General features: G+C 46.9%; 1 protein-coding gene across 1 annotated transcript in view; it reads left to right on the top strand.

The window, feature by feature from the left end:
• LOC142379159 (P2X purinoceptor 3-like) overlaps positions 1–14,398 on the top strand; it is a 36,107-nt gene extending 21,709 nt beyond the window's left edge. The window contains exon 12 of the mRNA XM_075464293.1: positions 14,282–14,398. Coding sequence (XP_075320408.1) covers positions 14,282–14,398 — 117 coding nt within the window. The remainder of the gene's footprint in view (positions 1–14,281) is intronic.
• Positions 14,399–14,901: the final 503 nt, after the last annotated feature.

The following is a 14,901-nucleotide window of genomic DNA, read 5'->3' as shown; positions in this document are numbered from 1 at the left end:
TGAGGTGTGTTCCAGGCAGTCCGAAAAGCCTGGGATGCCACCTTTCTGGATAGATGGGTTGATATAGTGGTTTTGCGTCAAGTAGGAGGTAATTCTTCGTGCCAGAACAAAGAAGAAGATCTTACACTCTACACTAAGAAGGGAGATTGTTCTGAACTGAGAGATTGTGGAGGACCCCTCCTCTTTTGGAACAAAGCATCCCTCAGCCAACTTCCAGCTTGGTGGAATTGTCCCCTTGGCCCAGATCTTCCTCATGTTTTTCCACAGCCTCTTAAGAAGCTTGGGGCACTTCTTGTATACCTTATATGTTATACCGCTTGGGCCAGGGGCAGCCGATGATTTGGCCTTGCGGACGATGTCTTGGACTTCTTGCCATGTGGGTTCCTTCGCATTCAACTCAGTTAATGGCTTCTCAGGCCTAGAGATGTTGCGGTTGGCCCCTAGACCCTGACCCCTGTTAGGGTCGGTGTGAGCTTCCACAAGGAACTCTTCGACCTCTGCCTTTGAGCTGGAGAGTGAGCCAGATTTTTGTTGGCCAAGAAGAGACTTTGTGAAGCTGTATGGGTCTTTTACAAACTGAGCTCTCCTCTTCTCTTTTTTCCGACGCTGCTTCCGAAGGTTCTCTGCTCTCCTGAGCCTAAACAGTTGTTGCCGCAGCTTACTTGTTAGGTCTTTGATGCCTTCCTTCTCGGTCGGTGAGCTGGTCTTAAATCGTTTGTTAACCCTCTGGAGTCTAAGGCCTTTTCAGAGACTTTGAGGCAGTTGTCACCACCTTGACATTTTCAAGTATTTCAAATAACTGTAAACATCTATGCAAAAGTGACTAACAAAAAGGCTTCTGAAAAGCCTAACAAAAAACAATATGAGAGTGAAGTGAATGTAATACAAACAAGTTTTATTTAAATTGAGGGGAAACACAACTGTACAAAAAAACAAGTTTTAGAGGTCTTCAAACAGTGCAAGAAAACACACTATAAATATATCTAGCCAAGACTTTTGAAGGTTGAACCTTGTAAACAAAAGTGTTGGCTGCATAAAAGTAAAAAGTGCAGTCAGAAATGTTTTTTTGTTTTCACACAAACTGTAAAAAAGTCATTGTAACTCCAGGCAATGTCTCTGTTAGTTGAATACTAATTAGATGGGTGTGTAACACCCCTTATTCCCCCCACCCCCCTGTCACTCTCCATGTGATAATTGTCTGTCACTGGCAGGACATTGCTGCCTTCCCCCACATGCTGGCTGAATGGGGCGTGTTCTCACCTGTGAATAGCCACTCAATCAGCTGGTACTTTACATGTGAATAGCGATAGGTGTGGCCTAGGAAGCTGCTGCAGTCAGAGAGTACAGAAAATCCAAAGATTTCTGTTCACTCTCTTTAAAAAGGGCCAGCAATATAATTTATTTTAATATATATATATTTGAAAACTAGAAGTTTCAAGGTTTTTAATGGTGTAACTTATATGTTTGAATGACAAAAACTCACAGAGTTACAGATGTGTTTTTGGAGATGTGTCAAAAATCCCGCCGGCAGGATTTAGACTCCAGAGTGTTAAGGGCCTTTATCTCACTTCTCAGGTGACAAATCTCCCTCTCTCTCCTGTTTGGCTGCTGCTGCGGTTGGCGCTGGCCTTTCTGCTCCATGGTGCCAAAACGTTCCTTGGCGAGGTTGTACGCTATAGTTGTCAGTGCATCGATCTTCCTATGTACTGAGCCTGATGCAGTTGCTTCCAGGATACCATCAAGGTCGTCATCAAGCTGCGTCCAAGCGTTGTTGTCTGCCATCTTTGGCCATTTAATCCTCTCTCTCCTTGCCATTTGGATTGGGGTGGTTGGAGGGGGGTTCACATGAGCTGGTCTCTGGTGCTGGGGCAGCTCAGGTGCGGAGAGATCCTCAGCACTGTGGGGTGCTTCCTGGCTGTAGTTCTCCATCGTCTGACCAGACTCTGAGTCTGTGCGCTGCTCCTGAGTTGCTGGTGTATTGCACTTGGACCTACTCTGGTGTTGCTTGAGTCCTCTGGTGCTTTTGCAGATCTTCCCACAATGGCACCTAACAGTGTACTCCACTCCAGTCAGTGTGGTTTGCTTGAGCTTTCTCATAGTCATGTTCCTTGTCCTGGCCGATGCTGGTGTGTCTGTCCCGTTGAGTCTCCCTTCCGCCCCCCCTCTCGGGAGACTCTGGGGGTATTGTTCTTTTGGTTCCTTTGTAGCTTTGGGTGGTGCCCTCTTACGAGTGCTGCTCACAGGATTGCTAGCCCTGTGTGCCCGCGCCAGTCTTTCCTGGAGGTCAGGTGACGCTGTCTCTCCAGCGTCACCAACCTTTCTCGGTTGTCATCTAGTCTGATTCCTAGAAGCCACTGGTAACCCAGAGATGACTTGATGAATACACTTAAAGGTGCCTTCCTCAGCTACCTTAGCAGGTAGCTGTAGCCTTAGGCCAGGGGCAGATGTCATGACTGTGTGCCTCATAGTTAGGGTGAGCTCAGAGTGTAGCAGTTTGACAAGTTGAGCTCCGGTCAACGCAGCGCTGAGCTCCAGACGGGGTATGGAGAGCTGCTTCCGTGGTGCGACCCAGGATCGTGCCATAACAAACGACACATGTGGTTGTCCTTCTGCATCTTCCATACGAAGGTAGGCAACTGATCCGTATGCCTTCTCCGAGGCGTTGCAGAAGACATATAGGTCAACATTGGAAGGGTCAGCACTCGTGTTGACTGGCATGTAGCAGCGGGGCATACTGACGTGCTGAAGGTGGGGAAGTTCACTCTCCCAAGTCTGCCACACTGAGAGGAGTTCTCCGGTGATGGGCTCGTCCCACTGTTGCTCGTGCCTCCAGAGGACTTGGATCAGGACCTTAGCACGAGTGGTATAGGGAATAATGTACCCTAGTGGGTCGTACTGAGACGCCAAAATCCTGTACACATTTCTCAGTGTGGGCTCAGATGCTGCTGGTTGTCGGTGCTTGTAGCCAAGCGTATCCGAGGGGCAGTGCCACCGTAGGCCTAGGGTGGATTCATGAAGATCAGCTCTCTCTGAAGTTAGCCACAATTCACAGCCTTCAGACCTTGCCTCTGACGGGAGATGGGCGATGACCTCTGGTTGGTTGCTTGCCCACTGCCTCATGTCGAATCCACCAGCTGTGAGCAGGACTCTCATCTCGTCAATCAGCTGTCAGGCCTGTGGTGGAGTGCGGAGAGACTGGAGACAGTTATCTACGTAGAAGGCATTGTAGACTGAGTTGCTGTTGCAGTGCGTATATAGCACAGCACGGGCTGCAGGCAGTACCGAACGGCAGAACACGCCATTCATAGATATCTGGGCTGCGCTCCTTCTCCATGTCACGCCACAAGAAGAGAAGGAGTGGTTGGTCTTCAGGGAGTAACCGGAGTTGGTGGAACATCCCACGGATGTCTCCACTGATGGCTACTGGGTACTCCCTGAACCGGAGGAGCACGCTGAGCAGTGAGGCTCCAAGGTTGGGTCCAGGAAGTAGGATGTCGTTGAGGGCAGTCTGCTGGTACTTGAACGAACAGTTGAACACCACTCTGGCCTTCCCGTTGTGGTGAACAATGTGGTGCGGAATGTACCAGGACTCCTCCGACTGGCTTGCTTCGTCGCTGCTGAGCTTGACGACGTACCCAGCTCTCTCCAGCTTGTGTATCTCCTCGTTGTAGACCATGGCCAGATCTGGGTTGCTGGTTAAACGTCGCTCAGTAGCGCGTAGCAAAGGCATCACCGCTGATGGAGGTGCATGTAGTTTAGGAGCTGCTGGTTTGCGGAGTAGAGGTGTAGCGTAGCGGGCTATGCCATCTACTGTGACACGGACAGTTCGCTGGTCCAGTGTGTTGACAGCTAGCTGATCTTGCTTCAAGCGTGTTGCCTCCTTCTCAGACCGAAACGGCAGGGTGTCGACTTGCCACAGCATCTCAACATGTCGGTGTAGGTCTTGATTAGGTGACTGGAACGCTGCATGGAGACATGACGTCTCCTTGGAGGGGTTTTGCAGGAAGTTGGTCGGTCCCTGTATGGTCCATCCCAGCAGGGTACATACAGCGACTGGACTGCCTTGAGGTCCTCTCAGTACTGGACGTACAGGAGTGATCAGATGTGGGAGATCGGAGCCGATGAGGAGTAAAGGCTGGACTACACTGAAGCCTCGCACCGGAACTCCACGGAGATAGTCAAACCTCTTCTTGAGAATCTCTGCAGGGCAGGACTGCTCTGCGACACTGAGCTCTTCTGCAGTAAAGGCATGACTGATAGCGTATTTCACCCGAGTGTTGTTAGGATTGCATACCTCAAATGACACCGATGCTCCACTAAGCTTCACCACATCTTGTCTGATGGTGCGGAGTGACAGAATTTCATACTCCCTATGCAAACCAAGACGCCTGGTAGCAGCAGGAAGGAGAATGGTTCTTTCAGAGCTGTCATCCAGTATGGCGTAAGTGTCCAGCGTCTTGTCTCCGCTGTGTAACTGAATAGGAACAACCTTCACCATGACATGACTGGAGTGACTGGACTGGCTTACATACACCATGTTGGAAGATGCAGTAACCGTGAAGAGGCTCTGACAGACTTTGGTGGCCACTTCGTGCAGGACAAGAAGGTGTTGCTCATTGCAGGTGGAGCATGGCTTCTTTAAGGTGCAGCTCTCCGGCTTATGTCCACGCCCACATCGCCAGCATTTACTCTTCTCCTTGATCCAAGCACCTTTCTCAGCTGTGCTGAGTTTGGCGAACTCTGTACAAGCACTGAGGTAGTGTTCTTGGTTGGAGCAGTAGGGGGAATAGGACTTAAAGCGCTCTCGCTTCTTGGAGACTTGGCTGGGATTTGAACTAGCTGGAGAGGTGGCAGAACTTTGTGGTGGCTCTGAGCTCTCAGGCTGGTTAGTCACATAGATAGTGGCGGACCTAGACTGCTGGGGCTTGGCAGTCTTGTACTTGCGCTCAGGCTGAGTGACTTCAGGTTTAGAGGCTTCACAGTAGCACGTCTTGCCACCTATATGGCTTGCGCCTTGCGTTCCAGCCAAAATCAGGGAGCGTGTATGTCCGATCACTGCCGCTGCAGATGATCCCCTTTGATATGCAAGCTCAGCAAAGCAGTCTGTGTATGTGGCGGGTAGCTTGCTTAGCAGTGTGTCCACATGAGAGCCACATCTCAGCTCAGCTCGAGAGGAACCATCGATAGTGCTTAGCAGGCCCACTAAAGTGCTGACGGCGGATGAGAAGTCCTCAAAGGCCTGTGCGTCACCTGGCTTGATAGGGGGAGAGTTCAGGATAGCCTTCAGCTCTCCTTGGACAAGCTGGCGCAGCTGACCGTAGCGCTGTTCAACGGCGTGCATTGCGCTAGTGTATGGCTTTGGGTCGTTGACATACCTCTTGGCAACCTGATAGGCGTTTGGCAGTTTGAGGAGGTTGAGAAGTACTTGGTACTTGTAGTCCTCAGTTAGGTGCTTATGTGGACCTGGCGCACTGTCAAGTCCTTTCTTCATCATAATGAAGTCACTCTCTTTTCCAGTGCTAAACGGGGTAAGCTTGGGCTTTGGGATGCCGTAGGAAGAGGCGCCAGGATGCCAGGAGTCGGTGGTGGGACAGGTTGCCTGTAAGGTGCTGGCGGTGGCATCGCAGGCATGTACGTGGCTGGCGGGAGTGATGGATAATAGGGGTAGTACCATTCAGATGGGTAAACTGTAGGAGGATAGGCAGGGTACTGAGGATAGGACTGGTATTGTATTGGAGGAGGATGTGAAGGCTGTGTAGGCTGAGGAAGATGATTACTCGGTTGGACAGGAGGTGGATGGTTGACGGACTGTGCTGGCGGAGCCTGAGGCATAATGGGCTGTGGCGCAGACCGTGGTGGCTGTCCATCCTGTCGATGAGGAGTATGAAGTACAGAGTTGGGGTTGGAGATCCATCCATCATCCATGGGCACTTGCTGGTGGACTGGCTGTTGTGCATGTGGCTCTCCAGTCTGAGGCAGAAGGCTGGGCTGTTGTGACGGGGAACCATGCTGTGACACTGGCTGTTGTAGGGGCTTTTTGCCAGCTGCAGTACTGTAGCGTGCGGGGCTGTGCACTGGTGTTGACCGAGGGCTGCCATCAAGGCTGTCCAGGGTTAGCCTTGGCAAGCTAGTGTACTGTGGAGGATAGTTATGGTAAGATGGAGGATAGTATGGCGGATTTGCTGGAGCACTCTGTGGATGGGGCAGGCTTTTGGCGCTGTCCATCACAAGCTGCAGTAGCTGTTTGGCCAAGTCGTTGTAGCGTGCTTCAAAGCGATGCCATTGCTCCTCTTCGCTTGTCCTCTGCAGGATTGGAACGGGCGTGATGAAGTCGGCAGGCGCAAGCTGGCTAGCTGGTTGACTCTCTGTAGCCTGATGGGGGTGTCGCTCAAAGGGGGGCAGCTGTTTGGATGGGAAACCGAGTTCGTAGTCTCCAAGATGCCGTGGGAGCTGTCTCACTCTCTGAGGACGGGCTCGGATGTTGTCTTCTCTGTCATCACCTTTGAAGGTCGCCATAGCGCAGTGGGCGGATATCCGGCTCGAAGGACCACTTGTGACGGACGTGTACGTTGATGGCTAGTCTCCCCCTCACTGAATATGTGCTCCGGTTTGAGAACAGCTGCGACTTCAGTTGATATTGAGAGATTTATTGACATTCAGGCATCAAAGTAGGTTCCAATGAACTTTTCCAGATACATATCCAATGTATGGTGGTAAATAAAGTACAGTGCGTGTGTGTATGTATGGTTTCTGTAAAAAAAACATATACAGAAAAGGAGTAATTAGAAACTGTACAGACAAATTCTACATTGTACTAAAGTATGCAGAATATACAGCAGTAATATCAAAATACACATCAAGTTACATTAACAATATATACACAGTAATATAATTGCACCAAGTAACATTAATGTGACAAGAAACCAAATTACTGCAAATTAGCAAGTAATATCAGGATAATATAAGTGAGAAATAGGCACTTATAGGATTAATACAGAGAAAATTAAGTGCAGTACACTTAGTGACCAAAGGGTGGCGCTTTAAGACCACAAATGGCAGAAACGGTATTTGCCGTCAGAAAGTCTAGCAAGACGACTGTTCACGTGAACAATGCACGGCACTATAGGCATGGCGATGCCACTTGGAAGCTAAAATAATGCCTCAAATATTAACAGAACAGAGAATAACACTCCAGGTCGAAAATACTATCAAAGCACTCCCAAACCCGACTGTTCATGTAATTTTAACCCAAGAAATGAGCATTTAACAAGCCGTTTAAGAAATAGACATTTCCTCGTTGAAATGAAATGGATCTCGCGGTAAACCCAAAGTTACACGGTGACCGAACTAACCAGCATGTAACAAACACAAGCGGATGAAATACAACATAAATACATATATAAACGATGTACTTACATTGTCATCAACGCACACGTACACACAAAGAACACAACATTTCAATACGATGCTGGAGCACAACGGCAAGTGTCTGCCAGCCAAGCACACTGAAAGTTAAAGTCATGCATGCAAGCAAGTGCGTGGTACGTCACCACTGACGTCGCTGATGTCACAACGCTGACTCCGGCAGGGAGTTTTCCACACACACCATAGTACAAAGTGGTCAACCAGTTCCCTGTACTCTGCCTTCTGTCTACCACTGATATACTCCACAACTGCAGAGTCATCTGAGTATGACAGATGACAGGATTCTGAGTGGTACTGGAATTTGGAAGTGTAGACCCTGAAGAGAAATAGTCAGAGTACTGTCCAATGTGGTGCTTCTGTGCACCTCTCAAAACACTTCAGTCAAAGTAACTGTGTTCTGTTATTTGGGAATAGAATAGTTTTCCTATATATAGCTATTTCCAGGTCAATATGCATAGTGCAGCCTCCGAACTGCTCACAATCTGTTATCTATACTCAAAATCATTTTGAAAGAGAAGCAATTATACGGAGACAAACTTCAACAGAATGCAAAGAAATGCTATATTTAAGTTTCTTTTGGGCTCTAGATGTCATGGGGAGAGCTGGGCTGACTCACAAATTGGACCCAAGAGCCTTACACAGATGGATTTGAGTAAAAGACAAGGTTTATTCAAAGGAAGGTGCAGCAGTAAGCCGGTGAGTGAATCCAGGGGAACGGGTGACTCTGAGAGGAGTGGGGATGGTTAGAGTGAATCGGAGAGAATGATTTATCCAGGTGAAGGTGAGGGTTTTTCCTTACAGAATCCAGGTGGGTTTCCAGAGTGGAGGGGAGGGTGCTGAGCCTGTTGGTGAGTCAACAGTGGGGTGAGTAGGTAGGTGGTGAGCAGACAGGTGTCTTGGAATCCACAGTGGGTTGGAAGAAACAGGTTTGATGAATGAAATGTGGAATGTGGGATAGATGTGCATGGAGGCTCGAAGCCTGACGCGGACAGCAGAGGGGTTGATAATGGACTCAACTTAGAAGGGGCCGATGAATTTTGGAGCCGGTTTCTTGGAGGTGGATTTTAGGGGAATGTCCTTGGCTGCTAGCCAAACCAGCTAACCAGGTGTGTACTGCGGGACTGGGACACTGTGTCAATCCACCAGGCGGCGGTTGTGTTCCGCCGTCCGAAGCAGAGCCTCATGAGTCTGAGTCCGGATCTGTTGAGCCCGTTGAAGACGGTGCTGAACCGTTGGAACCTCCAGGTCCCTCTCCTCTTCAGGAAACAGAGGCAGTTGGTGCCCCAGTGAGGCCTCAAAGGGTGACAGTCCCGTGGCAGAGGAACTGAGAGATTGTGCGCATACTCAATCCAACACAACTGCCGGTCAAGGATGAAGGGTTGTTGGCGGTAATGCAGCCGAGGGCAGCCTCAAGCTCCTGATTGAGTCATTCTATCAGTCCATTGGACTGTGGGTGAAAACTGGAGCTCAGAGAGACCTTGGCTCCTAGAGAAGCACAGAAAGGCAGCCATAATTGTGAGATGAATTGGGGACCTCGGTTGGACACCACTTCCCAGGAGATGCCATGCAGGCAAAAGACATTGTGTACTAGCAGGTTCGCAGTCTCAGAGGATGATGGGAGTTTATCTAGTGGGACAAAGTGGGAAGCTTTAGAAAAATGGTCGATAATGTTAGAATGGTGGTTTTACCTTGCAAGAGTGTGGCTAGCCCCTGATAAAGTCCAAAGAGATGTGAGACCAGGGCCAACCGGGGACCTCTAGAGGCTGCAGGAGACCTGATGGTAGTTGATTGCTGCTCTTACTCCCAGCGCAGGTGGAACAGGCAGGGAAATATTCCCTGGTGTCAGCCTTCAGAGACGGCCACCAGAAGTACCGTTGGAGGAGAGTGATGGAGCAGTGAATTCCCGGGTGACAAGCAAATTTGGAGTTATGAGCCCACTGGAGTACAGCGGAGCGGGCTGCTGAAGGGACGGGGACGAACCGGGGGATCCACTACCAGGATCTGGGTCCGAGACCAACCAGGTCCCTCCAATTCCTCCTCAGAAGCAAATTGTCAGGATAAGGCGTCTGGTTTGACATTAAGGGAGCCTGAATGGTAGGTAATGGAGAACGTGAAACGACCGAAAAACAGGGACCAACGGGCTAGGTGGGAATTTAACCTCTTGGTATTTTGAAGATGGGTACAATTTTTATGGTCAGTCCACACAATGAAAGGCTGCTTGGCTCCCTCTAACCAGTGCCTCCATTCTTCCAAAGCTAATTTGATTGCCAAGAATTCCCGATTGCCCACATCATAATTCTGTTCAGCTGGTGAGAGTCGCCGGGAGAAGAATACATAAGGATGCAGCTTACCCTCCGATTCAGATCTCTGGGAGGGTACTGCTCCCACTCCAGAATCCGAGGCATCCACCTCCAGAATGAACTGCCGGTCAGGGTTGGATGAGGATGGGCGCCATGGTGAATCAGTCTTTTAACTGTTGGAAGGCTTGGGAAGCTACAGGGTTCCAGTGAAAGGTGGTCTTGAGGGAAGTCAGCTTGGCTAATGGGCGAGCAAAAATACTATAGTTGCAAATGAAAGGGCGATAAAAGTTAAATCAAGGATTCTTTGTAATTGCTTATGGTTTGTGGGAGTAGGCCACTCAGCCACAGCCTTTATCTTGTCCGGATCCGTCTTCACCTGCCCGCCCTGGAAGATGTAGCCGAGGAAGGTGACTGAAGATGTGTGCAATTCACACTTCTTGGCCTTAACCCTCTAACCGCCAAAGTCGCAGAATTGCGACATGACGTCAGCATAAACAAAACAGTCTGTAGATAAAATAAACGGGCTTTAAGGTGTTCAGTCCTCCTACCACTAGTTGGCAAACATGTTACCCTTTCAAACAAGACCAAGCTCACGTCATTTTGTAGTCATTTTGTAGTTCACAGTGTCTATATAAAGCAGTGCAAAAAGCAACGAGAGCTCAGACACGAAAGCAGTTATTCAGAGCTTTTCTGTTGAGACGTGCGAGTCGAATTTTTATTGTCAGCGAACTATTACTGAGTTTTTACACCATGGCTTGTAAGAACTTGAACCGTGCGGAAGTATTGAGCGTGCTATTTGCCGATTCCGACTCCGAAGGAGAGTTTTTACCTCGTGAGGAGGAGGATCGGACGCGCTTCCCACGGTGAAACTTCCGAAGGCAGTGGTGCCGGCATGCGAAGCGAGGCTGTTCTCCAAACACACACACACACTCCAACTTATTCGGTGCCGTTATCCAACCTCAATGGAGTGGGTGGTAGTGGGGAATGCGGTCGCAGTGTCCGTAGAGGTGTTGGTCGAGGAATCAGGGGTGGGAGGAGTGGGTCTGGTATCTCTAGCATGCGCTCTCTCCACCCAGCCCCCGGTGGTGCGGCTAGCCGCGGCGCGCCTATCCGCCAGCGCAATGATCCTGACATCGGATCACACAATGTTCAAGCACAAACACATACATACTCCTTCTGTCCCTTTCTCTGGCTTTTACGGGGTGGGTGGCAGTGGCGAGCGTGGCCGTAGTGTCCGTAGGAGAGGTGTTGGTCGTAGCAGCAGGGGAGTGAGAGGCCGTAGCATTAGCCGTCCAGTGGATGGCACCGCGGCGAGTAGCCGCTGCACTCCTCGTGTGCGTGGAAAGGGGAGACGACATGTTGGCAGAGATGTCACCGATGATAGTGGCTGGGTATACATGGACTCGTATTATACCTCGCCTGCCATTGCTAATGAGCTGGCAGGGGCAGACACTGGTTTGTGTGGCACAGTGAACTGTGCAAGGCGGGGCATGCCCAGGTGCCTCAGAAGGACAGAGTTGTCTCTGAGAAAGGGGGATGACCCAGTCTTTATGAGGAAGGGCAAACTCCTGGCTTGTGCTTGGCATGACACGAAGCGCCTGACTATGCTGTCATCTGTTCACGGAAATACATGTGTGCGCAAGCGTATAAGAACTAAGCAGAGCAACACTGGTTTCCGTGACAATTCAATGTCTTCCACTTCTTGCATGTGTTTTCCTACCCTATGGTAATGATGACAGTATTTTACCACTTTCTCCTGTTTTATTGTTGGTTTCCTCCTTATGAATGATGGTAAAAGACAGAAAAATGAAAATAAGTTCAAACATCAAGTCAATATCCACCATTTCCTGAAAAAATATAGGCAACTTTTCGCATGCGTTTTCCTACTATATGGTAATGATGATATAGTAATATTTTACTACATTATTCTGTTTTATTGTTGCTTTCCTGTTCCCTGATCATTATAGATGATGATAAAAAGATAAAAAGAAAAAAAAGTTTTAAAAAAACAAGTTCATAATCACTCAATTCCAATATTTCCTGAACATAATGAGATTCAAAATGGCTGCCACCTGATGACGTCATAATATGCAAATTAGATCAATAATTTCATGCCCCACATAAACTATGGATCATGGGCAACATTTTTCTAATGTACAGTAGGCATCTATCTTTAACCCCCTTTCAGCCACCAGCTTTTGAAATATTAATGTCAAAATCCAGTATTTTCAAAAAACAATCTTGGCGCCTAAAGGGTTAATGTAGAGACAATTCTCCATTCTTTGGAGAACCTTACACCACAGCCAAGCATAATCCAGACACTAGTGGCCTTTATTTGAAAGTTTCAGGACAGGAAAGTGGGGGAAAGAGAAAGAATGGGGAATGTTATGCAGCAAAAAGCCTCAGGCTCGACTTAAACCTGGGCCAGCTGCATTGAGGACCTTCAACCTCTGTATGTTTGTGACCACTCAACCAGCAAAACAACCCGGCACCACACATTTCCTTTTTTTTTCTTGAATGTGTTCATTGGTTTTCTCCTTTACAAGTGAGAGATGGAAACATTGTGAAGTCAATGGGAAAGAAAAAAAAGACACATGGGAGAAAAAGAAGGATTGAATTTATGTCTGCGGCTAGGATATATATGCAGTCTGTGTATAATCTTGAATTGTGTTGCCTGGGCATGATTACAAAGTAAAATCGATTTAGCGTGTGTCCATATATCTTCCCACTCAATGTTATTGATTTTAATAGAAATATCTCTTTCCCATTGATCTCTGAGCCCTTGCCAGGCCAAAGGTGTCCCACCTATCCCCATAGAAAACACTAATGGACATTCTCCCAGTTGTTTGAAATGGCAGCTTCTCAGAGGGAGATATTTCTGGATTGTCAGTTAAGATTGTGCTATGCATTATATAATGTCTTATCTGTAAAAGTGGAAAAAAATCCTGTTTGGGCATATTTCTCAACCATCTGCTCAACAGGAGTATTATACTACCAGCAAGAAAGTCTTTCAATGCCATTAGTAACCCAACGTCAATAACCAGTATCAAGGAGTCCTGGCTGAAACTCAGGATTATTCATAATAGGTGAGAAGGCAGATGTAAATTTAGACCTTCCCTCAAGTCTACGCGTAAGCTGCCATGCCTTGATAAGTGTTACAGGGTTATCTCTGTCTAATCATTTTGAATGTCTTAAAAAAGAGGTCTCTCAATGGGTATTCTTAAAGGGATGCTTCCACATCCAGGCAGATAGACGTTTTTCTGTTTGAGACCCAGTCGTAAATATATATTATGTGCACACACAGTTGGTACTTCCTAATATCTGGTAAATCTAGACCAACAGTAAAAGAGCTAAACTGGCACCGCACCTTTAAAAAATTAAGCCAGTCAGAGGCGTTGATATCAAAGAATGGATCTGCCTCTAGGTTAAGAAATTATGCGTTCTGTAGATTACTCTGTGTGCTGGATTAAAACAAAAGATTGCATTCCTGCAATTGTTTTTTTTTTTAACAGAAATGCAGTAGAAGAAACTGAGCTGTTTAATTTAACTTCTAAATGAGGGGATTTACATGATACAAACATAAATACCCCCCCCCCCTCCTCATATTAGTAGACAGTCTTTCTGCACTATTCTTGACCACACATGTTCAGGCAGGTTGTACTGTTTAAGACAAACTGGTATGTTATTGCAGTTTAACCAGGATGAGGTTGAAGCATGGTTAACAATATATGTTTTTTCTAACACATTTCTAGTCAAATGTATGTATTAATTTATTTATCAATTTATTATTCATTTTTAGATAAGTAAAATGGTGAAATGTGCTCATTGACAGATTCTGCATTAAAGCTGCGGTCGGCAATTTTTCATAATTTGTCATATTAGCTTGAACTGTCATGGGATTCTGGAAGTAGAATATTAAATAGGCTGTTTAGAAAAAATAACGAAATCTGTAGCTCCCTCTGAAGCCTGGAATCATGCTTGCAAAAACCGAGCGCTCCAGGCTGTTTTTAACCAATCAAGTTAGGGTGGAGGAATCCTACCTGTCAATCACAGCTTGTGCACACGCTGCTGAGCGTGAGTCTGCCCCAGCTTGTGTGCGCTCACACTGGTGTGAACTCACGTGCACAACCTCGTCCACAGAGGGGGAGGGGTTTGGGGGGCGATTCGGAGCTTGTTAGAGGTTGGGGGAGGGACCTGAAAGTTGTATCAGTTCGAATTTTCCGACTTTAGACTCGCAATTTTGAAAACCTGCCGACTGCAGCTTTAATGATAATGGCTTTGGATTTGTCAGTTTAACTGAAGAAATAACATTTCAGTAACTCTGTACTAAATGATTAATGTAGTAGTATTATGTCCAAAAAAAAAGTGATCTAATGTAATTTGTACTTTTTGACCAATTTGTCAAAAATTTGGTTTATGGTTTGAATTTCTCCCTTTGGGAGACAAATAAAGTATTTTTCTATTCCATTCTATTAACACTGGAATTAGGATGTTGTAAAAATTAGTTAAAGATTAGATCTCTCTTTTTTCTCTCTGTCTCTTATGAACGACTGTAGGTGTCGGACAACCCTCTGGAATCCCACAGCAATGGCTTTTATCGCTCCCAGCTGTCACTCAGACAAACAACACTCAGGTCCAGTGACTCTGGGGCATTTTCTATTGAACACTGCTGAATCAACAGGACCAACAGTTTGGCTAATTTAGGGATCTTGCTTACAACAAAACCCATGTTTTTATCAGTGTGAAAAGATGTTTCTCAAGTTGAGTCAATTAAAAACAGCTATACAGAAAGAGAAACACATATGAAACAACACAATATAAAAGCATGAATAATTTTGCATGGGGATATTTTTTGCATGTGAAAGAAGCTCAGGATCTTCTGAGTTATGTGTCTTAACATGACTGTAATTTGCTTATAAAAAAGTATTAAGCTGGCATGAATCCCTTCAGTTGTTTGGCTCTCTTTAATAGCTCTGATTTAGTTTCTATCAGAGCAGGTTTATTCAGGGCATAGAAGATGGATTGTTTTTTTATTTGATAAGCACACACATTTGAAACAAAATTTAACTCTAATGATGACGAAGTTTGATAAAGCCATCTTCCTAATTAAGCACATTACCGTAATCTGTTACTCTCCCAATGATGGATCATTTAGCTTTTCATTGTACTCTCCATT

The sequence above is a fragment of the Odontesthes bonariensis genome, chromosome 4, assembly GCF_027942865.1.
Source record: "Odontesthes bonariensis isolate fOdoBon6 chromosome 4, fOdoBon6.hap1, whole genome shotgun sequence".
Classification (NCBI taxonomy): Eukaryota; Metazoa; Chordata; class Actinopteri; order Atheriniformes; family Atherinopsidae; genus Odontesthes; species Odontesthes bonariensis.
This window is presented reverse-complemented; position numbering and strand designations above follow the sequence as displayed.